The 26,905-nt window shown below is 41.0% G+C and overlaps 1 protein-coding gene across 7 annotated transcripts in view; it reads right to left on the reverse strand.

Moving 5' to 3' along the window:
* Nucleotides 1-26,905, reverse strand: part of LOC122979284 (microtubule-associated tumor suppressor 1 homolog) — a 67,439-nt gene that overhangs the window by 35,911 nt on the left and 4,623 nt on the right. For 4 of the 7 annotated variants that reach the window (XM_044346620.1, XM_044346625.1, XM_044346619.1 and 1 more), the window contains 4 exons: nt 8,465-10,150; nt 7,937-8,368; nt 5,225-5,456; nt 259-480 (listed from right to left, as the gene is read on the reverse strand). In XM_044346620.1, the coding sequence (XP_044202555.1) occupies nt 259-480; nt 5,225-5,456; nt 7,937-8,368; nt 8,465-9,670 (2,092 nt within the window). In that variant the 5' untranslated portion in view covers nt 9,671-10,150. Of the gene's footprint in view, nt 1-258; nt 481-5,224; nt 5,457-7,936; nt 8,369-8,464; nt 10,151-21,191; nt 21,413-22,009; nt 22,128-26,905 lie in introns of those variants that run through there. The other 3 variants (XM_044346623.1, XM_044346621.1, XM_044346624.1) reach the window with 3 other exon arrangements.

Genomic DNA, 26,905 nt, shown 5'->3' on the forward strand with positions numbered 1-26,905 from the left:
GAGTGAGAGAGAGAGAGAGTGTGTGTGTGTGTGTGTGTGTGTGTGTGTGTGTGAGAAACTCAAACTGTTAGTGGAAAGAGAAGGAAGTTAAGTCAGCACTGAGAGGGAAACCACACCAAAGAAAACTACCTCTGGAGATACAATGTGTGTACATTTCAGATGAGTTTTCTTACCCACCCGCACACGCACCCACACACGCGCACACACACACACACCCGCACACACACACACACACACACACACACACACCATCGTCACCTTTGCTTGTGGCTCCATTGTTCTCGTTGCTTCCCAGAGACGAGGAGCTGAGGCTTGTGGGTAATCCTTTAACAGGAAGCTTTGACGCAGCGGGTGCAGCAGGTCGTCCCGCAGACCCTGATGGTGGCTGCTGATTGGCTGTCGATTTGGAGTTGGATGTTGCGGGGCCCGGGGCAGCCAATGCAGATGCTCGCTCTGTGGTGGTGCGAGGTTTAGGGATACCTGAAAGAGAGAGAGAGATAGAAAACCATGAATTGGCGTTATTCATCATTACAGGCCCAACACAGATTAACCATGAATTGGTGAGGATTATGGGTACTTTAGTTGTTAAGAAAATGTATGAGTGTGACAATTAAATGATTATTGTTCAACACAGATAGAAAACATCCACAATCATCAATGACAGCAGTCATAATATTAGGCCTTGGTCCTATTATATCTCTATAACAATTGTTTAAAAAAAAAAGAAGAAAAAAAAAAAAAAGCTGAATCTAGCCTTTCAGATGTGTCATTCATATTTCAAGGCAAACAAGACAACTTTAACCCAGCAAAATGCTAAATTTCCATCTATAACTCAAAGTCTTCAAAAAAAAATACTGAATGGGTCTTTTGTGGGTATCCAGAGAACTTAAGCAGCAGCAGAGAGTGAAGTTCTTATGGAAATGTACAACACAACGTCTCAAACTCTCATCATTTTTGTGGACTGAATCACACATTCTTTCCTAAGAGCAAAGGAGAATTAATTCCCCCTGAGAGCCATGATGCCTTCCTCTTCACACCAAACCAGGGACATGAGATGCTAGGAAGTGAGTGAGAGTGTGTGTGTGTGTGTGTGTGTGTGTGTGTGTGTGTGTGTGTGTGTGTGAGAGTGAGAGAGAGAGAGTGTGTGTATGTATGTCAGTGAACGAGCCAGTGGGTTTGAGTGGGTGAGGTAAGGACAAAAGACTGCGACAAAAGAAAAGGCAGAAAGAGACGAACAAAAGCGCGACAAACAAGACAAGAGATCTCTATTTCACTGTTAATAGATGAGAAAATAGTCAGTAAAATAATTCATGTGTCCATGATGCAGACCCACAATCTCCCACCTCTGAAGTGTGTTTAACTTTCTGACTTAAAGAAAAAGGATTTTGGTGTCTTCAAATTTCATTCGGGAATCATTCAGTATTCTGGGATAAACACAGCAGACACTGTGACACGTTACAGTTTAAGGACTAACTATCTTCACATAGGAACAGGACTTCAACAGTCGTCTGCAGTGACAGGACCCTAAATCACAGCTCTTCTATCTGAAGCATGAGAATAAATCTCATCTAATATTAGACATTTAGACTCTCTGTGCCTATTCTCAAAGTTGACGTGAGGCTGAAACTGTCCCTGCGCCTATTTAAACACACGGGCCTATGGACATACTGATGACTATACTGTATAAGGTGAGATATACAGTAAGTCATCCTCCCTCTCTTTGGATTTCAAGGGAGTCTCACTGTGTTGCAGAATCATTTTCTCCTAAATGACACATTTACACATATTGATATTTTGTGCATATGCTGTAAATTCATTTAATTCATATATTTGTATTCAATACAGTCGCTTTTGTATGTTTAAAACTAAAACTGCTCTACTATTTCTATCTTATTTTTGTTGCTGCGCTATAACAACCTCATTTATCCACAGAGATTATTAAAGTTTCATTCAAAACTTCACAGACTTTCTCACAAACATTGGTCTTGTCTGGCAAAGATGGAGAGAGAGAGGGAGAGAGAGAGAGAGAGAGAGAGAGAGAGAAAGCCTCACAAAGAATTGCAAAAAAAAAAAAAGGGTTGTTATAAAGAGAGGGAAAAGGGTTTACATGTGTTCACCACAATTACATTACCTCACATTAACAGACACACACACACACAGAGTCTCTGTTGATGAAGGTAGAGCAGCAGTAAAACTTGTACTGCGACTGAAGCCAGCAGGAAACATCTGGCTTCGTTTGGTTTCAGTTCTGATGAAACGCCAGCCAGAGGAAAGCAGCTGGATTCTGTTACCTAAGAAATCAATGTTTGTTAAGAGCTGGCTCACTATAGATCTGCCTCGTGCTTACTGTTGATACACAAAAACACACATGTACACATAAAAAAAAAAAAACACACTATTCAGGTCCTTTAAGTGACCTAATTAAATTAACCTCATTTTAACCATAAACTCAAGACCAAACTCTAACTTAGCACCTGAGTCTAAAGAATCAGCAGCTGAGCGACATTACAATGCGAGAAACCGAACATTTCTGCTTATTGTTTGTCTCCTGAGTTTATTTTTGAAACAGCGTAGCTCGTAAATGCTTCTAAACGGCCTCAAATGTCAGTTGCCCGAGCCGACGCAGGCACATAAACACAATAACGAGATTTTGATAATTCAAGTATGTCCTGCTCTCAACTGCATGACCCTGGCATACTTATGTAACTTCCACAAAAATATAAAAGGGAGCTAAATATTCAGTGTGATGCTGCTACCATTATTGGTACAAACAACTATTTCATTCAACATTACAACACCAAGTTATCAATTCTATCATATTCAGAGAAGACTGTCATATTCCCATTATTCTGTGGTCTGTGGATCATAATAATTTGTTTGAGAATTCGTTGGAGCAAATGCAAACTGCCTCGGCGTAAATACTAGTTATGTGCAGAGAGCCCACTATTTGTATTTGAATCTGTATTTGTTGAGGCAGCAAAATTATTTGTATTCAAATAAAAGTCGAAAGAGGCTTAAAAATCCTGTTATTATGCTTTTAAATTTAGAAAATTAAAGTCTTACAATAAGTGTTCATGAATAAACAACCTAGCGGGTGGATGTGTCTCACCTTGTTGAGACCTGCTGATAGATGTAACAACAGAGCAGAAGAAGAAAGACTGAGATAGTGATGTAACCGACCTGCGTGCTGGTATTTGACATGGGTGTTTTTTTCTTCCCGAAAACAAATCATTTTTTAAATATTTGTATTAAACAAATATTCGTAAAAAAAACCCACTATTTGTGCTTTGCCGAATAACATATTTGTATTCGGGCACACCCCTAGTAAATACTCCTGCTCTGAGGATATCAGCCCCCTGCTTTCTAACAATATTGTGTGCAACATGACTAGTGCTGCGCGTTGTTGTCACTCAACAGTTCACTGTTGTGGAGTACCTAACCACACTCAAACTCAAAAGTGAAAGCATGAATCAGCACAGTGAACAGGAGACACAACTATAAGGGTTAGGGTCCATGTGGTCAAACGGCAAACACCGAACTGTTCAAGTTAACTGCAAAGCGCGCATCTGCATCTCATCACTTGACAGATAAGTAAACCAACGAGATAATCTACTGTATTGGAAAGGGTTGTACTGCTAAAGCGAGACCTGACCCCAAACTGACCCCTTGATAAATGTGGGCTGGTCAGGTTGCCATCATTTTGGAGACTTTTCTTTATCTTACAAGGAGATTTAACTGTAAAGAGATTAAACCTGGAATGGAAAATATTTGTAAGTAATCTGGTCAGGACCAAATTCAAAATGGCCAAATGCTGAGACACACACACACACACACACACACACACACACACACACATATATTCAAAAGAATCCATTGATGGCGATCTTAGTCTGAGGTCAAGAGGCATCCGTTTGTTCCTGTGTATCAGCAAAGAGGACAGACCGTCTTTTGTCCATCAGAATGTGACCTTTATGAGGAGAAAGATCTGGTTTGACACACACACATACATTTCACCCACAGACACACACAATATGCACATAAGTATTTTCCGCTATGTAAATGACACACTGCAGCTCAGTGATTATGAAAAACAAGGGTCAAGTTACACATGCACACACACACACACACACAAACACACAAACACACAAACACAAGAGTGGAATTACAAGCCACTTGACACCAGACAGTGGACACCATGTTTAAGTTGAGTGTCTCAACAGTGTCTCATCACCAGCAGCACACACACACACACACACAGAGTTAAGGCAACAATATCAGGATGTGACTGACATGACGCGAACAGTCCTCCCCATTTCACCATTCAATTCAAATCACTTTGCTGGTACACACACACACACACACAATGCGACAGACAGGAAACAAACAGCAGCCTGAAATTCCCTGGAGAAAAAAAAAGAGAAAAAGAGGAGAAAAACAAAAAGAGAGGATGACGGAGAAAAAGGGAAAAAAGCATGAAAGAGAAAAATGTTACCCATGTGTTCTTTAACTTCCTCTGAAGACAAACAGGGAAGTCGAGGGTACAATTAGTCTGCATACACACAAACACACACACACACACACAAACAGAATCCTAGTGTCCAGTTATAGTTGGTGAACTGCAGTATAAATGCAGACAGAGATTAAAGATAAAGATTTAAAGACAGAGAGTTCTGCTCTTATGCAACACTGCAGTTAAAACGCACATGAGCAGGAGGCGAACTTAATTCACCAGCTGCGCGCACACACACACACACACACACACACACTTACAGCAGACATTAACAGAACATGCCTGTCCGTCAGCAACTTGCTCACTGTATGTGACAAAGTGTGGAAATCGCACAACGGTGTGTGTGTGTGTTAGGGCCTGCCAAACAGTGTGTATGTGTGGTGTGGTGGTATGTGGAAGGCATTTTAACTCGCAGCCCTGCCGTGTCAGCCTGCTCATTTCCTGAGTCTGCTGCAGAGACGAACCAGAATTTTTCTTCCATTACACACACACACATACACATACACACACACACACACCGACTGACACATGAGTCTGCATGCCTGGAAGGTAGAGAGAGAGTCTTCACATAGAAAAGCTGAGAAGTGTGTTGTTGAGAAGTGCACGTGCAGCATGCTGTTGTGTGTTTATGTTTTAGGTTTCATGAAGTAAATGTGTGTGTGTACTGAAATAGTTCATGTTTGTGTGTCTTTACATAAAGACATGTTGACTCACCCTGGCTCTGACTTAGGCTCTGTCTCACTCTTGTTGGAGATCCACCCCCGGTGCTCTGTCCACTCTCTCCCAACTTGGAGACATCAGTCTGGGCTTGCCTGGGCCCAGAGCTCCCCTGTCCTGGAGGTCCAGTCCCTGAGCCTGGAGGTGGAGCTGGTTCTGAGGGCCCCTTATCCGCTCTGGTGCCTCTCGCCTGCTGCCTGGCATTGGGCCCCAGTTTGGAGGAGACTTTCTGTAGGAAGAGCTGACGTTTAGTGACAGAGTCCCAGCCAAGGGGCCCCAGCTCGGAGCTGCGCACCGAGACCATGGTGTTAGCCATTCCCCGCTCAGAGTCAGAAATGTGGACAGAGGGAAGCGAGGGAGGCAGTGAAGGAGCAGAGGGGAGGAGTGAGGGAGAGAGTGTGTGTGTTGAGACGAGGGGAGGAGGAAAAGAGAGAGAAGGAAAGAGGGGGAGGAGGGAAAATTGGGAGTGTGCTACAACCACAAGAGGGGTAAAAAAAAAAAAAAATTGCTATTGTGTTGTACATTCCCCTTGAGAATCCAGGCTCTGACCAGGCCAATTTTTTTCTCTCTGGCTCTTACCCCCACCCCCACCCCTCCATGTTCCTCCCCCTCTGACTCTATAAACACCAGCACACATGGAGTGAGTTTGTGGATGAGGGTCTGGCGTCTGTCTCTGTCTTTTCAGAGGAAAGACTCAACTTATAGAAACTCTTCTCAGTTGTCATTGCTCAGCTATTTGTGCTAACAGAGTGGTCAGGGACTTTGGAAAGTGAGGAAAAATGTTGTTTCTGTCAGATTTCTTGTACTATCAATCCAACATGGATTCATTTCTACAGATTTTCTTGTCAGATTGTTCACAAGTCGATTCTTATGTCAACTTCAGGAACTGCAAGGATTTGCAGATAAGATCCTTGATGCGCTTATGTTGTCATTCAGAAACTTTTTTGCCCTATCACCTTCACCTCCTCACCCAAAATCACAGAGTAGCAAACACAGAGCTTATTCAGAAAAGATGAAACACTTCAGAGTGTTCTTGTAGCTTATGGCCTCCTCGACCTTTCAGCCAAGCCAAGAGGCTGAGTCCATGGATTACTGAAGCATACCAATACAGACTAAATCATGTGTTGACATGCTAGCTGGCAACTCGACTAGGCCTAACTGATGCTCTGTTTGGTGATATTAAATAATACAGGATGAAGAGTGAAAGTCTATGATTTAGTTTATAATTTGTTTGAATATCAATAAAAATAAATGGTTTAGTTTAAGTTGTCCACCATGTAGACATCTTAACACATGCCGCATCACATGTGAATATCATATCATCATGGATGACATTATCAGTTTGCATAACTAAGCGAGGTAGATATTATGTTTTGTTGATCCTAACTTCCTGAAAACGTCCTTGTTTGACCTTAATCACAACCTTTCAGAACATCTTGTCTTCCACAGCAGTTTTTGTACATGTTTGTCTCTAATGTACATGTATAGGCTGCTCTGTGTGCGTGTAGCACAGTTGACGTGTTTTAAACACACCCTATGCTGAGAGAACCCCTGAGGCTGCCCATGAGAGAATATGCTAGGGCAGGTTTAAAAACCTGTCACTGGCTCACTAAATCTTTAAAAACACATACCAAAGAAAGAGCACACATACTGTACACCTACCACTCCCTCATTTAAAAACACCCTGCACTCTTTAAATTACACTGACTTTGTCTCCTGTGTATGTAAATGTTGGTAAACAACAACAACAACACTGCTAAAGGCATCAGACGGTTAAAGCTCAATGCCATTTAACAAAAAGCAGATTTGCATGAGAACATTATTCATTTAATTTTCCAGGCTTGCAATATAATTTCCATAATTATTGCATCCTACTTACCTCTGATCTGCAAATGTTATCGAAAATGTTCGACTCCAGTGTACTCGGCTCGAGCACATACCATTTAACTTCAATTTAGCTGCAAAACCGGAACTTATAAATAATACTTTGCAACAACCTGGGCTCATATTAAAAAGTAATCATGCTGGAGTAGGGAGGCACGATATTATCGGCACGTCATCGGTATAGGCCAATAAAAACTCTAAAATGAAATGAATCTTTTTGGTTCACAACGGCAGTTGGCAACCAGCGTATTAGGCGCATTCCCGCCACCTTCTGCTCCGGAGTGTGGACCAGAGATTAATTCTCATTAAAGTTTTAAGGCTTCCTTCATATATTGTCTTTCTTGATCATACTTAGTACAATCTATGCTAGCATGTATAATAGTCTCCTCAGCCATCTGGAAAAAAATATGTGCATGTATCGGTATCGGCAATCGGCCACAGTGAGTTGGGAATATCGGCATATCGGCAAAAAATCCAATATCGTGTCTCCCTATGCTGGAGAATATTTTTATGTCCAATTATACATTACTAACAGACCCAATAAACCCAGTGACCCCCCCCCCCCCCACACACACATACACACACTCTCAACTACCAGGTTCTATCATCAATGATATGTTCCAGCTGATGGCAACACTTATTACTTATTACTCTATTTCACAATGACTATAATGCATAACCTGCATCTTAAGTCAGATCTGTTTCCTGGTTGTTGTTGGCATTTGAATGCAAAAAAACATCATTTTAATATGTCATCTGTGACTTAACACACAAGCCTGAGGCAATGGAGGTTTAAACATACTCAGACAGGCTCATAGTACTCACCCGGCTAGGAGTCCTTGTTTTCTCCACAGCTGACTCTGTCGGTAAAGCCTTTCCAGTACCCTCTTTTTGATCCTCCACAGACTCTTCACCAGCAGCTTCACTTGGATGTTTGTTCTCCACGGTATCAGGCACCTCCTGGACAGCCTTCCTGGGTGTGTCCTGGGGTCCTTCTTCAGCCACCTCTGAGCCCAGTGAGCTGGTCGAGGTTGAAAGTGTTCGACTGACGGTCACACTCTTCTTCTCTGGCTGAGCAGAGTCGTTGGCTGCTGTCTTGTGGCTGGTTTTGAGGTTACAGCTCCTTCCTCTGATGGGTTTCAGTACCACGGCCACTTTGACCGGAGATGACCTTTGCCTTTTACCCCCGTCGTTAGAAAGCACTTCTTCCTTCCTAGGAACAGCTTTCTTTCCGTTAGCTGGAGCAGGTTTGTTCTGCTGAGAAGAAGAAAGAGGTTTAGAATTACAAATGTTGCAGTAAAGACAACTATACAATGCCTGGTACATGTAAGCTTTTCAATAATACTACAGTACCTGGCCATGTGGTTTAGGGGGGGACGAGGTGGAACGAGATCCAACTTTAGCCTTGACATTTTTTAGGTCCAGTTTGGAAACTCTCTTTGCCTCAAGACTGGAGGTTTTGATGGCTGTGGAAGCCGCAGTCTTGGGGGCAGCTGAAGTCACAGCGGTTGGTTTGGTTTTTGCTGCTCTGGCTGGCTGGCTAGTATTGGAGTTGGCGGGTTTGGAGCTCACCGCATATCTTTCAGCTTCCTCAGGTGGGGGAATGGTGACTTCTTTAGCATCTTGAACTGGATTGGTAGAAGAGTGAGTAGAAGGTGAAATCTGGGTGGGTTCACTAAGGTCCTCAGAAGCAGAAGGCTCTGTCTGGCTTTTCCCAGGTGAATCCAGAGGACAGGCGACCTCGGCTACTTCCAACACCTGCTCTGACCTCTTGTCATCGGCTACACTCGCAGCTACAGCCCCCTCTGTCTGGAGCTCAGTCGTCGTAGCGGAGTCACCTGGGTTCAGCGGGCCTTCGCTAGACTGACTGCTCGAGCTTGTAAGGATCATGCCGGTTCTCCGCACATCCACGTCAGAGCTCACTGACAGAAACAAAGCTTCCTCTTCATCGTCATCTTCAGGGATTTCTGTTGCATCTGAATCAGGAGTTAAGGAGCCACGTCTTCTCCCGTTGCTGTTTCCACTGCTGAGGTCATGATTATTACCACGGCTACCGCCATGTGTCGTTAAGGACAGGGCCAGTGTCAGGTTGTCATTGTCGTTCCAGGTGTCTTGGTGGTATTCGCTGCTGTTGGCGTCCAGGTAAACAGATGTAGAGTTGTCGTTGGATTCTGACAGTTCTGTCACCGTCTGCATCTTTCCCACTGAGACATCATCATTATCATCTTGTTTATTTTCCTCCTCTTGTGACCATTTTGAAATGACAATATCTGTCATTTCGTCCGTTTTGGTCATAACTGTCGTCAACAGAGTGACCTCAAGCATGTCATAATCCTGCGGGCTGTCAGTCCGGCCACCACTGAGGCTGCTCAGACTCCGCAGTGACTCAGGAGACAATTCCCCCAGGCAGGAGGAAGAGGAGGAGGAGGAGGAGGATGAAGAAGAGGAAATTGAGAAAGCATTCCCATTGTGGTCTCCTGCACTGTGAAGAGGAAGCGTCATGCTGGACCCACTCTTCCCCCCGACAGAGAAGATGTCACTAGGCTTAGAAACACTCATCTTCAGGTCAGGAAGGCCGAGAGTCAGTCGCTCTGTACAATGTTGTAACTTTCTTCTGATCTGTGATGTGCAGGCTTTTACTTGACCATCGGCCTTCTCATGCTGGTTGTGGAAAAAAAAAGACAAATGCTATTTACAGAATGATAATTTGAGCTTTACTCCTGAACCTTTTTATACGCTTTATATTGAGATTTGATAAAATGTCCATCCATTCTCCGTAGGGCAGAGTTGGCAGTTTTTCCAATCCATGTTCCCATAATATCTTTAGTATGTCACAGAGTTGCAGTCCATCCACTTATATAATTTAAACAGAGCTCAAAAATGCTGCGGTATTTCCAAAAGGGCTGCAAGTCATCGCTTCCTTGTCAAATGCAGAACTGTAATTTAGAAAAGTATCCACTTATGGGCCCTGTGACTGATCCTTCTATCCTATTTGAAGACACGATGCAAAATTTTTTGGGACTCTGTTGTTCAAAACATCTGAAAAATAGCAAAAGAAAGGAAAAATAAATGTTAAAGACAAGCACGTTTCATAAAAAACCAACATATCAATCAATCAATTGACTTAATGTCATTTCTACAGTCATTGCCTTGTCATCATGAAACAAATTCAGCCATCTGCTGGTTCCCTATTGGATCATATCAAGCCTGTTGCAAGGAATCTTGACATTTGGTTTGATAGTAATTTAATCATGTTTTTATCATCTTGGAAATATTAAAATACGATCTATATTAACTTTTAAAGACACAGAGACCATTTTACATGCCTTCTTCTCATCACGCCTGGATTATTGCAACAGCCTTTTTACTTGCCTGAACCAAAAATCTATTGATCGACTCCAGACTGTACAGATCTGAGCTGCCAGGCTTTTAACCAGAACCAAGACATGATCACATCACTCCTGTTTTAGCCTCTTTACACTGGCTCCCAGTGTGTTTTACAATTGATTTTAAAAGATCTTACTGATTACTCCCTGCTATAGGTCTGATGCAGTGTCTCATCTACCGTACCAGCTGGTACATTGAGATCCTCAGGCAGAGGTCTTTTATCTGTTCCAGAACTAAAGGGGACAGAGCGTTTGCAGTCAGGGCCCCGAGGCTCTCAGGGTCAGCTCAGTCAGTGATTTCTTCTTAAAACATACTTCCATCAGAGAGCCTTTCCTGATTTTAATCTTTGAACTTTCTTTTATTTATTTCTTGTTTTTTTCTTACACTGAACTGGTTTTTATACACTGAATAGTTTTTTATCTGTTTACTTAAAACCCAATGATTTTATGATTTGTTTGTTTTATTTTGCTGCCTTTGTGACATGGATTTTGAAAAGTGCTCTATAAATAAAGATTATTAGTATTATTACTATGTCTTATCCTGATTTAGCCCCAAACATGGTAAACAAGAACACATGCCGAAAACATCATGTCAGTATTTTGTACAAATTTCATTCATTTTGCCCAAATTGCTCAGATTGAACGAACTGTTCAAAACCTAAAAAACAATAAGAAAGAGGTAGAGATCATTCTAAATGCTACTAATGTGCTGCTAGTGAGCAGAGGGATCAAGTCAGACAGCTGTGAGAGGAGAAAATGAGAGGTTGTGTAATAAAGAGCATTAAGAGTACAGAACATGTTTCATACTGCATATTTAATACATCTCACACTGGCTCCACTTTTTGATGATATGATCTACAATGTTCACTAAAAAAAATTACCAAATATGTACATACAGACATTTAGTTGACAATCCATATTTCTGAAAGTTGTCCGAATTGTAAATGACAACTGTAATTCATACAACTGAACTGTCATTATGTTTGATGCCAAGACAACTCATTGTCTGCACACTGATTCATGACTAGAAGTGGCTCCATGGTAAAAGAGTTGAGAAAGGCTGCCCTCTGCAGGCTAAAACCAAGAACTATATTTAGTGTATTAATGACTGCAACTACAAGGCTGGTAACACACAGACTGAACAAACTCCTCAGTGTGTCTTGATGATAAACAGCTTTAGAAACCTTTGTGAAATAGGTGTGAACACTTGTCACATCAGGTCAAACTCATTTTGCAGTTGCAGTTTGCAGAATATTTTCATAGCCAAAAGATATAAAACCATAAACACATATGCAATAATTAAGTGTGGAATGACAGACTCCATAAAGTCAACTGATGACATCATCAACTAAAGCCTTGATAGTCTGATTTCTAGCTTTAGCAGGAAGCCGTCTTTCTGTACAAAATCAATAAAAAATAGCAAATAAATAGCACAGTCCAACCACATTCTGTTCAGGCTGACGATATGAGCAAAGAGAGTCCTACCATGTTTGTGCACAAACACTGTGGCATGCAAAGAGTGAGACTGACACCTGCTGTATGTGTGTGTGTGTGTGTGTGTGTGTGTGTGTGTGTGTGTGTGTGTGTGTGTGTATGCATGTGTGTGTGTGTATGTGGGTCAGGGACAAAGAGAAAAAGAGAGGAGCAGCTATATAAAGGCGATCAGATCCAGGACAGCACTCCATCTCCATTATCCAGTAATGACAGCAGGGCCCCTGGGTGACACAGAGAGAGTCGACTCACTTCCAGGTAGACAGACAGAAGAGGCGTACGGTTACAGCCTTCAACTACTCAGGAAACCGTTACCTCACTGAAACAGGATCTATCAACCTTTCTGTGTTTAGAGGAGCAGAGTTACCTGTGACAAGCTTAGATGACATCAACCACTTACAATCATTTCTTTTCATCTGAGTAAACCTCCTTGTTGCTGCAGAAGTTTTACACCACTATAAATGTCTTTATCGGGATCATAAAGTGCTGAATTCTCCCATTTAGAATACAATGGGTGGACAGAATAATAACGACTTGTCAGCATGTCCTCGCTGTATGATCCCTACAGTCGACCTCTGCACTAATCAATAATGTGAGGGACGGTTGGAGCAAATCAGAGAGACAGTCTGACAGTCCTGTCACCTTACTTCCACTGTTAGGTTTGGTTTACAGGCTTGATTACAGGGTTTACACAAGCAGCACATTCAATAACACAAGGAGCATTTCTCTCATTACTCACTATATAAGAAGAGAGCTTGTGTACGTCACACACTTGTATTAACTATGAAGCAGGCTCGAGACACAAGTGTCGACTGACAGTTTTCCAGTTGAGCATCAGATATGTGGTATTCTGAGGTGAAGGTGGCGAAGTCAGCTCTGCTTAATCAAATATTCATTAACACTCGACTTACACACACAATCTGCTGCTCTGTCAGCTTCACCTCCGGTCTGTCTGAGAGCAGGCAAACAGCCAACCTGAGTCACTGTTAGTATCAAAAATGCAGCAGATTCATCGGAGGAGCTCGGATCATGCAGAGAATCTAGTAGCAAAAATCTGTCTGTCCTTCAGACTGGAGTCGAACCCTTTTGTCAGCAGTAACAAACAGTGGACTAATGCATGCTTCTGACATTGTTTTCCATCTCTTAGCTATGCAGCAACACCTCTCCTAGTGGTTTTTTCTGACATGTTGGGAGATAGTCTGTAGTATTAAAGCCATTTGATATTTAAGTATTTATTTAAAGTGTATATCCACAGTATTTTCTAGGATTGCGACTAACAAAACACCAGAGAACAGTGATAAATGCTAATCACAATTTAGCCATCAGTTGTTAAAAATGTTTTCTTTTGTCCAACAGTCCCCCCAAAACCCCCCAAAGGGAGGTGGAGAGACAGTCTGTAACCATAACTGTACAAAAGTGTACAAAAAAACAATTAGACTTGATGGATAGTGAAAAGGCAACCCAATGAACTGACAAACAAAAGATCCACAAGGTGTGTGTGTGTGTGTGTGTGTGTGTGTGTGTGTGTGGGAGACAAAGCAAGAACAGAAAGAAACGGAAATGATTGAAGAGGCGCTGGATTATTTACATGATTTCAGCATTTCATTTTTTAAATGTCACGGTTATTGTCAATACTGGTATATCACGTCACCTCTAGTTGGAAGTCATCAAAAGTCCATTTTCAGTCAAGAGGCAAAGAACTTGCTAGTTAACATTGAACAGTGATGGCCACCACTGTTCAGCAGCCGAAGAAAAGAGGATCACCTATAGAAACTCTTCATCTTCGTCTTCTTACATGTTTACTGACAGCTAATCTGAGGGCAGAGCAGTGCAAAAATACCAGACCGATGAAATACACCCATAGTAGAGGAAATGACTCCAGCACACCAGGGATCAGACTTGAAAAGGAGACGGCGGCTGCCCTCTGGCATTCACTGGGTCATTTCAGACTGTCTAGGAACATCGCTATTCAAACTCACATCCTGATGAAAAGTCATTTCATTTTGCTCTTTATGTGTTTTCTTGAGGGCGATTTTCTCAAAAGCACAGTCCCTTGACATCAGATCCATATATTTCTCCTGAGAATAAAAACAGACTTTTAATGCTCCAACTCTTGTCAGGTCAAGTCAATTTTATTTATATAGCACCAAATCACAACAGAAGTTATCTGAGGGCATATTTCACATACAACAGGTCTTGACCGTACTCTTTAATTTACCCAACATTCTCCCATGAGCAACACTCTTCTTGACACTTTCATCTTTCAGCAACTTCCTTAAAATTCATTCTTATATTCACTCTCATAATACAGGTCATCCATCCTCACCTTGCTTTTTACAAAACTAAACATGGCCTGTACTTCCTCAGGTATAGAAGATAAGGAATGCCAAATTATTTCAAGAGCTTATCTTATTTAAAATTTTAAAAAGAAATTGTATAATAAATGACGTCTAATTCTTTCTTAATTTTCTTTTCTTTTATATATGTATTTTTTTCTTACCGTATTATTGTCTGCTGATTGATGAACATTTTTTTCATTTTGTGGGTTTCTTACTGTCATTTATTTTCTAAATCAATAACTGCACTCCAGCTAATTCTTCTTCTATCATGCAAATAGACTGAAAGACACAGAGTGAAAGACTGTCCTACATTACAGGCAGGCATAGAGAGAGAGAGAGCAGCCCACTGTCTTTGACATGAAGCCTCTAAAACTGAACTGACTTCCTCTGGCTCAAACTCCTCAACTAGCCCTCCACCAACCAAACGTCTCATCCGCTCCTGTTAGAATCAGTTTCACCATTAGCCTCACTGTGACTTAGTGTGTGTGTGTGAGTGAGTTTGAAGTGAATAACAGGGCTAATCCACAAGTTTAATGACTATTGTTGAAGAGTTGAACCCTGCTACGCATTAAGACACGCTTGTCGAGCAGGTTATGCCTGGAGCTGGATGGAGCGGAAGAGGAAAAAGTAAAGAAGAAGAAGAGTGACACGAGTGAACACAAGATTAAAGAGGCACTCCTCAGCAATTATAGGAGGCCTAATAAAGAGTAGGCTTACGCATGGTTCAGTAACAGTATATTAATGTCTTTAACAATTGTTGGGTATTTGAATCCAGCTGGAAAAACTCATTAGATATGGAACATTTCCTCAAATGAGGAAAAAGTTCAAGTTATTGACTTCAAACTTGATGAGAAGCTGCTTGAATATCAGTGAAGCAGTTCTGTGTTATTACTGCTACTGCTAATACACATACTGCTCTCAGTAAGTTATGAAAATACAAAAGTCATAATTTAAAAAAAAGTAAACTCTACAGGATAGTAAAGCAGATGCAATGCATATGTAGGTGCAGCACAAACATATTTCACAAAGACTTGTAATAAATGCATTGAATATATAATAATAACAACATAGAATATTATTTACTGTATTTTCCAAGACATTTTCAGATGTTTCATTGACCTGAGGATGACCTACAGTTGCATTAAAAGGTGAAACTATTTTCTCCCAAGATACTGATATACTAATAAACGCTCAGAACCAATCATAATCCCGGTTCAGCCATGCATACTCCTCCTCATTACCACGGACAAATCTCTAATCTCCTTTAGAAGCCTCCGACCAATCAGAACACTCATCGATAACATCAATCATGTTTGATTTTTAGGACGTGGATCAAAATATGATCTTGTAGTTTAAGATGTGATCATCCCAGTGTGTTCCTGGCTTCAACTAACTGTGCTTAATGAGTCCTTGTTCTCTTTAGAATGAATACGAGTGATATGATTGTGTAGCGTTGTTTAAATGTACAAATCACTATTAAATTTCACAAGCACTAATAGGTGACCCGTTTCCAAAATATGTGTCTTCCATTTGATTGTTGTTATGTAATAAACCCCTGCAGATGCTGTGTTACTTCATATGGCTCTCAAGCTCTGAAGGGGGTGTTTGTTTTGTTCAAGGGGACAGCCCTCAGCTTGGCTGGACTACAACAAATCCAGCTTCTTTTTTTTTTTTATTTGCGTTGCTCTAATCATGGTACACTGAGGTAAAGTCAAACAACAGAATCACTGGATCAACAAAGTCAAACTGCCATGAAGGAGGGAGACCTCACCACTTGTACAGCGAGCCTCGCGGCTGCAGCCAACTGAGGTTTCCTCATTTATCAGAGTTACATAACAAGACACACATAAAGATGATGGAATGGAAACCAACTCAAAAGCCCAGAGAGACTAGTAGCACAACAAATATTTTTAAATATGTGAACGTGAATCTCATCATCCTTTCCCCAGTGACCTGAGAGGACTGTAACATTTTGTTTATCTAACCTTTATATTATCTTACCAGCTTTCTTCCAACATCACTGTCTGCATCACTTTGAGTTATTCACTCTTTTTCTTTTACTTTTTTAAATATCTGCCATTCCAGTCTCATCCCTCTCTCTCTCTTCTGCCTTTCTACTTTCCACTTCACCCTAATCAATGTCAATCCATCATCTTGACCCTTTGTGATAAGATTGAGAGGATATGATATTGTGTGTGTGTGTGTGTGTGTGTGTGTGTGTGTGTGTGTGTGTGTAACAAGGCAATAATCAGCCTCACATTGGGCCGTGCCAGCCACAGCTGACTGCACTAGAAGCTATCTGTGGTGACCTACAGTCAGCTCCATTGTTCTTAGCTGATCATTATGGGATTTAGAACCGGACTTGAAGGTTCGGTTCAGGACGAGAGTCATGCAACATGGTGACAGCCAATCAATACTCGTCTCTTAAGGAGTAACTTAACTACTATTTTGAGTAGTTTTGCCAGACTACTTTGACTCTGTGTCATTTTCTGTCTTATACAGGTTTTCTCTGTTTACAATAATATATGTGACACATGAAGATGATGAACTCGGCCAATTTTGTCATTGATAGAATTCAGCTTCTTCAGTTTTCTTTGACATTACTGAGGACAATGTTTTCAAGACATTTTCTTTTGCACATCACATGAAACTAGAAGAATGTAGCTCTCTGTGCTACATCGTCTTACTGTTTTGTGTCATAAATCACCAATACATCCCATAATGTAAATCACCGGACTGGATGTTATCTGAGCAATAGCTTCACCTATTTCCAGTAGGTATAAAGCCATGCTACCGTGCTTCATGTAATACTCTGACTGGGAGAGAATATCCTCAGTATTTACTTAAGTAAAACTGACAGCCCTGAAATTTGCAACATGGCATTTTTCAAAGAGCAGTGTTGAGGACATCAGAGAGTGTAACAGCAATTGTTCAAGTGTGAATATTCACTGGGACATGCAAAGGTGAACACACACACACACACACACACACACACACACACACACACACACACACACACACACACACAAAGCCAGGAGCAGCAGGGTAGCAGTGATTGTACACACAGCACAGTGAAATCTGATTTGCCGACTAGGACGTTCTATCTTATATGGGACCCAAGTCCTCAGCCAACAAATGTTTATGGTTTTTATCTGTATTACCAGTAACAGTGTTTCCTAACAACTATATAAATCTGAACTTTACAACACAAAGAGACGCCAATGGTCAGTCAGTCTACAGTCAGTGCTCATGGGAAAAAGGAGCCAAAACAACCAGCTGGATGAAGGAGGACAGAGCTGAGCAGATCATATAGAGACAGAAAAGGAAGAAGAGAAATAACAAATATAGTATATGAATCTGCTTGGTATAAATTTCGAGCAGAAATGCACAGTGGGATTTAATACTGGCTGCGCCCACTGTGATCCTAGTTCACTTTAAAGCCATATCAAGTGGACATTGGAAGAGAGGCAGCTTTAATGTGACCTTTACAACACGCCGACATTCCTGTTACTCATCTATCCAATCGCTTTCAAAATGTATAATATCTACTACAACTAACAAGATGATAAGACACTGACAAACACTTGAATTACTTTTCTATTCTATTACTTCTGATTACTGCTCAGTTTTTGGATAAAAAAAAATCTGACAGGGTGCATCAGATGGGGTGAGAGAAAGCAAAGACACAGTGTTGAAGCTTCACAAACCACTTTCACTTGATTTCTTGCTGGCTGCATTACAGCTCTATGATAGCAAAGACATCAAGACTTGATCAGGACTCCTCCACCTGACAGGATGAGAGCAACAGCTCATACACAACTGCTTACATTACACAAGTAATTTCACTTTATACAAACAGTCTCAATCCAACTGTCTTTCAGGGGATTTAAAACGCAAGCAGTGTGGAAGTAAATTAGCAAATTATTGTCATTGTAATTAGCTATTTCCAAATAACACCATCTATCCGTTATTTCAGATTTTGAACACAATCGACTCCAGCTGCCTAATGAAGTGATTTAGAATTCATTTAATTAATTAATGATGTAAAATGATGAAGGCGCTGTGCTCATGGTTTTTTTTTGTTTCAGCTGGGCAGACAGCCAACCGGGGAGCTTTTAACAGACAGGAGGCAGCAAGCTCACCTTTCCCTTCATAGAAACACTTGGCAAGCGTCACCACTGCATCACATTACAGCAACATCCAGTAGCAGTGCTGATATCACTGCACACACACCTCTGCAGTCACACAATGGACATATCACACACACACACAGATTGCTAACACATTGGTGTATGAAAGACAGCGGTGGAAGTTAAACTCAGCCTCCCGCTGCATCACACAGAAGGACACCCCAAACACAGCAAAAGTGGTTGCCATAGAAATAAACAGAGTGCTTAGTCATTCTGAGAAATGAATGCGACTGTGTGTGTGTGTGTGTGTGACTTAATAACCAGCTTGTGTCATTCTGCCATTAGGATTCTCCTGCCTACAGTCACTGCAGAGGTGTGTGTGTGTGTGTGTGTGTGTGTGTGTGTGTATGTGTGTGCATGTGTACATTTGTGCGCATGCATCTGCAATCCATTCTACTCTGACGTAACATAAACACTGCGTGTGAGGTCGTAGCAGGAAATGTGACACTGCTGACAGGGTGTGTGTGTGTTCAGATGACGTAAAGGACACACACACACACACACACACACACACACACACACGCACAACTGATTCTCCTTATGATTCCAAAGTGAGGATGGCAGAGAAACAGATGGTGAGAGATGTTAAGAAACATTAACATTCAAATCAATGTCACTGTATTGTCCATTAAGAACGCTATGATATTAATATGATAAACTCATATGTCTATAAAGCAGCTGAAAATTCGACTTTCTACTGAGAGCAAAAAGATCGCAGGAGGGAAATGATATTTAGATCAGTGAATGTCAGGAGAAACTGTATAAAACACAGTGAGTCAGTGCTGAAACAGAAAGAAGCAGCATTAGAGTAATGAGAGTGATCATAATGGACAGTGAGAGAGGCGTAGAGAGGAACAACGAAGGTAACTAGATGGAGAGACTGAGCTGGTTGGCTGACTGCCACTCCAATTAGGACTGGTCCTGAGGTTATATGGCGTACTGTGGATTGAGCTGTTACATAACCTGCTAGCAGTCCCTCTTCCTCTGACGCCACCGCTATCTTAACCGATCGATACCTGGATACATGACGGTGGACGGGGATTCATTTGAACTTGTGATGTACTGATATAGTGAATAAGAATATCTCCAATCAAAACAAAAATTTGCAAGAAAGCAGAGTTAAGCTGGGTTTGTCCTTCACCACATCCCTGATTAATTATTGTACTATATGTTTGAACTTTGATACGAGTGGTGACTCTAAACTAGTCCAGTAAAAGGTACTGCTCTCTAAATAGCACTGCAGTAGAGCTTGTGATGGGGGAATGAAATGTTTCCCATCATTGAAATACAGAACCAGAACACGTGACCTGTGTCCATACATGGTCAGAAATGTTCACACAGTCTGAGCTGTACAGCGGTTTCACTGCATGACCAAAGTCCTGAAACAGGCGATAATGCACAGGAAACACACTCAAGAAACACTCAGGAAACACTTTTTTTAAAAAATATATATCACTTTTAAGACAAGTTCTGCAGTCCGTAAAAAATGAAGCTCCAAATCTGCATGGCGCTTTTCAAAACATCATTAACATCTCAAATGCTCCTGTGAGGCCTCTCTCTACCTTCCCGGTGACCTGCTAAATGTATCTCTGCTTTCTAAACCGCTGTGTGATCCTGTTTACACAGACTCAGCTTCCTCTGGGAACAGCGACGCCTCGACTTTGGCTGCTGAACTTCATCATCACTAGCAGGTTATGTCATCCTAGGATGATATTAATCCATCATTTGTTACAGTTAGCTTCACTTGGGAGCTGAAGCAACGACGGTTGTTAGAGCGAGCGAAGCATACAGTAGGTTACTTTGTCTTGTGACATTACAAGAAAACCTTGTGACTGCTAGACATTTAGGGCTTATAGGTTTCATACAGTCAACTGATGAAACTTAAAAACATTCTAATTTAACTTTGTTTAAAAGCGTTGAGATTACTTCTTCAAAGTCATCCCGTAGACTAAAATCAGTAATATGGATTTTTGACAAAATAAAGAATGCAGCATCGACCTCTATGTTAAACCACATTTAAACAAAGACGACTGCAAACCCGCCACATGCAGCTCTGTGAAACAATGCTTCAACTGTACGTACATTGAGAGGGGATTTAGTTACATGTGTAATCATCTCGACAAAGCATCTGGAAACTATCAAACCCACCGTCTTCAAAAGACATGCAGAGGAAAGACTACATGACTGGTTTGTGTCTTCAGTTTGGCCACAGCACCGTCACACTGGCATCACCTTCTTATTCTCTTCATCAGAGTCACAGTTACTTTACTAATTAGGATATAACATGCACAAAACTTTGTCCTGGAAACTTACCAACTTTCAGAGTAAATATCAAAACATTCCAAGTCCATCTTATTAGAAAAAGTTTTAACGGCTGAAAATATAAAAGATGACTTCCAAATTTAGTCAAAAAACGTAACTCCTACTCTCTTCACTATATAGGAAATGAGTTGTGTACAATAATCTGGCTGGAAATAATCTACCATGACACAAGTTAATGTTAAATGATTGACTTGTTTTGCACCAGTCAACATCTCAAAGTGCACTGACCATTTAACTTTTAAAAGACCTATGCCCTAGAATGTACACATACACACACACGCTGATGAAGTAGAAAACACGCATGTACACGTGCTGATCCCTTGCTTAACTGTTTGCCACAGCCATAACTTACTCTTCTCTTTCCTTCTTCTCAGGCTGCACTGCCACAAAAAAAAAAACAAAAAACAACACATCCAGCAAAAAAAAAAATATCATGGAAGCTTCCGTCAGCTCGCTCACACTCCTCACTTCAGACTGGCGTGCGCTTAGCTGTCTGTCCTCACACACACTCGATCCTCCTCCTCCTCCTCACACATACACCTCTCGCTGCACTGCGCTGCACGTTCATGTGTTGTATCTTACCCCATCACTGCTCTCTGTGTGTGTGTGGGTGTGTGTGTGTGTGCGAGCAGGCAAGGAAAGACTACGCAGGCTGTGACGGTTGTGGAGAGAGGGAGGGGGGGAGAGAGAGAGAGCAAGAGAGAGAGAGAATAGTGTGGTGGGGGGAGAGAGAGATAGAAAGAGGGAGAGAGGATACACCTCCCTTTTTGGTTCTGAAACACGAGCATGCTGCTCAGTGCTGCAGTAACAAGAAGTGTGTGTGTGTGTGAGTGTGTGTGTGTGTGTGTGTGTGTGAGCTAGTTGAGGAATGCCTTTTCCCTCTTGCCATATTCCTGTGCCAGAAACAGCAGTTTGCATTGACTAACACACACACGTTTGTGTGTGTGTTAGTCAATGCAAACTGCTCACACACACACACACACACACACACACACACACACACACACACACACACACCTTCCTCAAGGTCTAGTGTGGGAGGGGATAGTCAGTCCCATGTCTGTGTTTACAGAGAGCGTGTGTGTGTGTGTGTGTGTGTGTGTGTGTGTGTGTGTGTGTGTGTGTGTGTGTGTGTGTGTGTGTGTGTGTGTGTCTGCCAGGTAACTTTACCCTGGTCAGGGTCCACCCTCCACCCCCAAAAAATAGGAGGGACCAGTCCTGACCAGTCCAACTGGGTTGGCTGTTGCTAAGCAGCCTGGGCCCTCTCCCTGTTATTGGTTGCAGGAGCCTGAGGAGAAACAGAGAGGGAGGTTTTGGACTAAAGAAGAAAGGGGCAAAGAGAGTAATGGAAAAGTAACTCATGTAATCTGATGGAGAGTGAGAGGTAGGAGTGGAACAGGCAGCAGTGAGCCAATGAAAGGACTGATCCAAGCAAGATTACAGAAAATTGGTCATGTCTGTCCTGCCAATAGACGGAATATTAACCAAACAAGTAGATTAGCAAATGCCTTGATCCGAGCACAAGTCTGATAATGCTGGTCTATTTCACATTCATAATTATTACCCAAGCGTATATCCTGCGGCCAAAATGTCCTGACATCGAACATCCAAAAACTCAAATAGAAGAAACAGTGTCATGCACACACAAAGACACACACTGGTCATGTTTCCTGTACCAGGTCTACCACACTCCTATAGTGTGAAGCTGTCAGGAGAACCCACTGTGTAGAAAAGAGCTCCTGTCATAAATGAACCAGCACTTGACCCTTTAGAGAGAGAGAAATGGGTTTGCTAATTAGAAAATAGATCCAGCAGAAGAGGAAATATGTCACCACATTTGTGCTTGAAGATAAGGTTTTCTAGTCTTTCTTTAGCTAAAAACGATAATGATGATATGCTACTTTCTAGCACCAGCCTTCATCACTGAGCAGTTGAAATCCTCAGTGTGGGTGGTGGAGGAGCTCTGAGAGTCTTGAAACTCCAGAGGGTGAGGAGTTTTTGTTCAGTAAGCAATAAGACAGAAATCTCTGGACAGGTTATGGTTGAGTCACTGCTACTGATCAAAAATTAAAAATGTTGGGACTATATGGTCATTTTGTTTTATGGGGCAGTAAAGCCTTGTTGGTCCTGGTGATGTCACTGCTTTCCAATCTCAATGAGTAAAATTTTTTATTATATCCAGTAAGAATGATGTACAAAAATACAAAGTTTAGACCCACACCCAGACAATAATAAGATCCAGATTATAAAACAGCAGTCATTTCCTTTCAGGAGAGGAATACTACAAAATACAAAACAACTAAACATTTGTTGAACATTGCACTGCATTTGTAGCAACAGAACACAAACTTACTGGTCAAACTGTAATTCAAAACATGGATGGAATTGAAATACAAAGATTGCATAATTTGAATGATCACTCACATCACTGAGACCTTGCAGCAAAAACTCCCCTTTGAAAATAACTGTATCCATCACGGCTGATTGAGCAATTCACTGGCCCAGTAAAGCTAATACGACCATTTCATGTCATTTCACCCTGATAAGTAAAAGAGAGTGAAACTGACCGATGATATTAACACTGTCTATACATATATCAAATTTATCTGGCTTTTAAAGGTGTCTACTCTAGATTTATTGACATCAGGTGGTGAAACAACATCAAATGAACTCCTTGCTTTGGTCAGGCAACAATGGCCGGCATTAACAGACAACAATTCACCCTACAACACTCAACATGAACATTTTTTGATGTCACAAGCTGATTTATTCACTTAAAACAAATGAGTATGGGAGCACCTTAGTAGCCAAACACTTTGCATGCCTTGTAACTGTGATGTCTCTGGTTCGATTCCAGTCAGGGACCTTTGTTGCACATTGTACCCAACTGATCTCTCTCTCCCTATTTCTAGTCTGTCTGCAACCTCACTGCTCACTATCCAATAAAGGATCAATCCAATAAAAATAAAAAATAACCTTAAAAAAAAACTTAGTACTGTATAACCTCATCTATCATTTTTGATTTTTTTAATAATACAAACTTAAACTAGCATTGATCAACATTTTGATACTGTTGAACAAAACCACTCTAATGTGCAAGTGTTGCTAATTGTGACAAAAAACTTGCCTTAATGGAGATTTTCAGCCTTCATTCAGTCATTATTTTGGGATTACAACACATTTACTGTATAGTTCAGTTCAGTCTCACTGCTATTGTAAAAACTGAAGTCAGCCATTTCTATAAAAAGAGTAACGTATTCCCTGTATGCTAACTGCTAAGTAGCAAACAGCAGACACACAAAGTTAGCAACTAGCTTGTGAAGAAAGTCAAACATTTAGCAGCTGAAGAGCCAGATAGTTTTCTAAGGAGTTGCTGAAGACCAAAACAGAGCTAAAAGAAGAATGAATGTTAGACTTACATTCACCTGGTGGACAAAAACACGACTCCAGATGAATGCTAACCTTGCTCAGTGTCTGCTGAATGTGAATGAAGGCAACCGTTAGCTAACGCGATGGCTATAATTAATTCAGTACTCATTTGAACAGAAAATTACTGAAAGAAAATAATGTAAAATAGTAATTGTTATAGTGTAACGCTATTGGGCTGCAGTTTACTTTGTACCAAATACATTACTATCTGGTGTCTCCACCATGTTTAGTTAATGAGCCACACCTGGTTCAGGTAACTTACAGACCAGGTTTGGTCCCCAACTGTGACTGAGTTTTCAGTACGTACACTAGCCTTTGTGGGGCTTTATAAATAGCGCAGTTGAATGTATAATTACATTGGATGCATACATGTAATAAAGTTCAATAAAAACTACTTATATATACTCATTGAAAGTGCAACTTTGCCTGGTAAGAATTTCTTACTTACTCAACAAGGGCCACACATGATGCTCTAGTGGTGCCCAGACACCACTTTTTCTCTTAATCTTTAAATACTCTATAGACTTACAGAGCTGCTTGCTGACTTATACTGCACTCATAATAGCTTTCTGTCATTTTATCTTTTCTAGTTGTCCCTAGCAGTCTGTGAAACATTAAACACGTTACTGAAAATCAGTGTTTGGGGTTTAAATTTGATTTTCTTCCAGATCCAGGTTTCTGCATTATTGAGTTCAGTTTGTTATTACCTGGTTATTTATCGCTCTGAAGTGATAATATTTGCCAGTAAATTTAAAATGACTCAGCAACCAGCAGTATGACAACCAGCAGGAAGGTTTTAATGAACAAGATTGTTCTTCTTAAATCATTACTTAAAATAAAATGTTATCATTTTCTAAGTAAAATGAAAGGACCAGAGGTTAAGACACCTGAAAAAATGGCATCATTGTTATTATTACTTCAGTAAGAGGTTGATTGTGTGAAACGTGCCAAAAGGCCCAGTGTGAGTGAGAGTGTTTAAATAAAATAGAGGTTAGAGGAGCTGTGAGACCTCATGAACAAATAGAGAATGTTGACGGGAGTTAAATCCCAAGCAGTTATTATACAGCACATGCTAGAGCTTAGTGAAGAAAACACCTTTAACATGCATGTGAGCGGACTACAGCAAGTGTGTAAGCTTAACTGCATGTACATGTACTGACTGTGTTTCATGCTGCTCAAAATATCCAACATGCTTCACGCTAAAATGTCTCCACAAGCTGAAACCATGCAACTTTGGCCCGATGCCAAACACCAATTATGAATTTCTCCACATTTTCCTCACATGCAGACAGTGTGACTGAGCAGAGGGGAATTCATTAACGCACAATACTCTGATTAACTTTTGATCTTTGAAAAAAAAAAAAAAAAAAGGCCTTGAAGTTTTCCAAAAGTGAAGCTTACATGGTCGCGTGGGATGAATTTCTAAGCTTTAGAAGCATGCAAGTCAAGTAGGGTCCTGCAGAAAAGGCTTAGAGAACAATACTTGTGCACAAACATGAAGCATACATACACTATTCTGCGACAGATGAAGGGCTAGAGCAGAATGTGGACCACCTGTGGAGCAGTTTAGAGGACGCATTTGGTCATCAATCATATTTGGGATCAAACAAGAGTCATGCACTGTAACTGCACTCTTATTTTGTTTATCTTGTTTTTAATTGTACAACTCTCAGACGACAAACTTACATGTACGTACACTGGCGTGCATGTGTGGATAAAAAAAGTAGTGAGACTATTCTGGAGCTGCCAGTGGCATTAGGAGATAATATAATCTCTCTGTCACTGGTCTTTCTGGAAACCCAAGACTAAAATAGATATTCTAATCAATTCCTGCCTGACACAGGAAGTGTGAGAGGAAAAGTTTGTGTGTGTAGCTGTCAAGATAACAGCACAGTCTCTACTGGCTGCGCTCAGACACACCAAAGCATTTCTTCTCTCAGGAGATTTGGATTCAATCCTGAGATCTGTTATGTACAACAGATAGATGTGTGCCACAAATCTATCAAGTAGTCTCCAAAACAGCTCAAAAGAAAAGTTATTTTACCTACATTATTTCTGAACTACAGCTATAACATCTGAGGATTATTTTGCAGAGTGAAAGCTGTGTTTGAATTCAAGGATTCAACTCTAATTGAACAGAAAGACCAGCAGTGTTTCAGTGTCAACATACATGTTTGGTGATGAAACACCAGCATCATTCATTTACCCCTGACGGATCAACAGTAATACATAGACACACTTATCACATATATTAGTGACTGAAAAGAGATTTGAAGTAAGAAAGAATTCTGTGGCTCTTTTTCTTCATTTGTTTTAAACAACCAAGTGAGTTAAGCAGGTGTTTTTAATCATAATTTATACTGAAGTGAGCTGTGATGAATTAATCATAAACTCACAATTTCCAACCACTGGTCTGTTGATTGGAGAAAACCACTTGAAGATGTCACCTTAGTCTCTAGAAAATGCTGATGGACATTTCTCAACTTGTTACAATCTATACTGTACAGTAAAATAATATACTGGGGGGGAAAAAAGATTAGTTAAGAGAGCTGTCTGAATCACTAATTTAGTGCAGTCTTCACCTCCAACTTTCTTTTATCGCCCGCCTCAGGCAGAACACTGAACTGACAACAAAAG

Source organism: Thunnus albacares, chromosome 3 (assembly GCF_914725855.1).
Source record: "Thunnus albacares chromosome 3, fThuAlb1.1, whole genome shotgun sequence".
NCBI lineage: Eukaryota > Metazoa > Chordata > Actinopteri > Scombriformes > Scombridae > Thunnus > Thunnus albacares.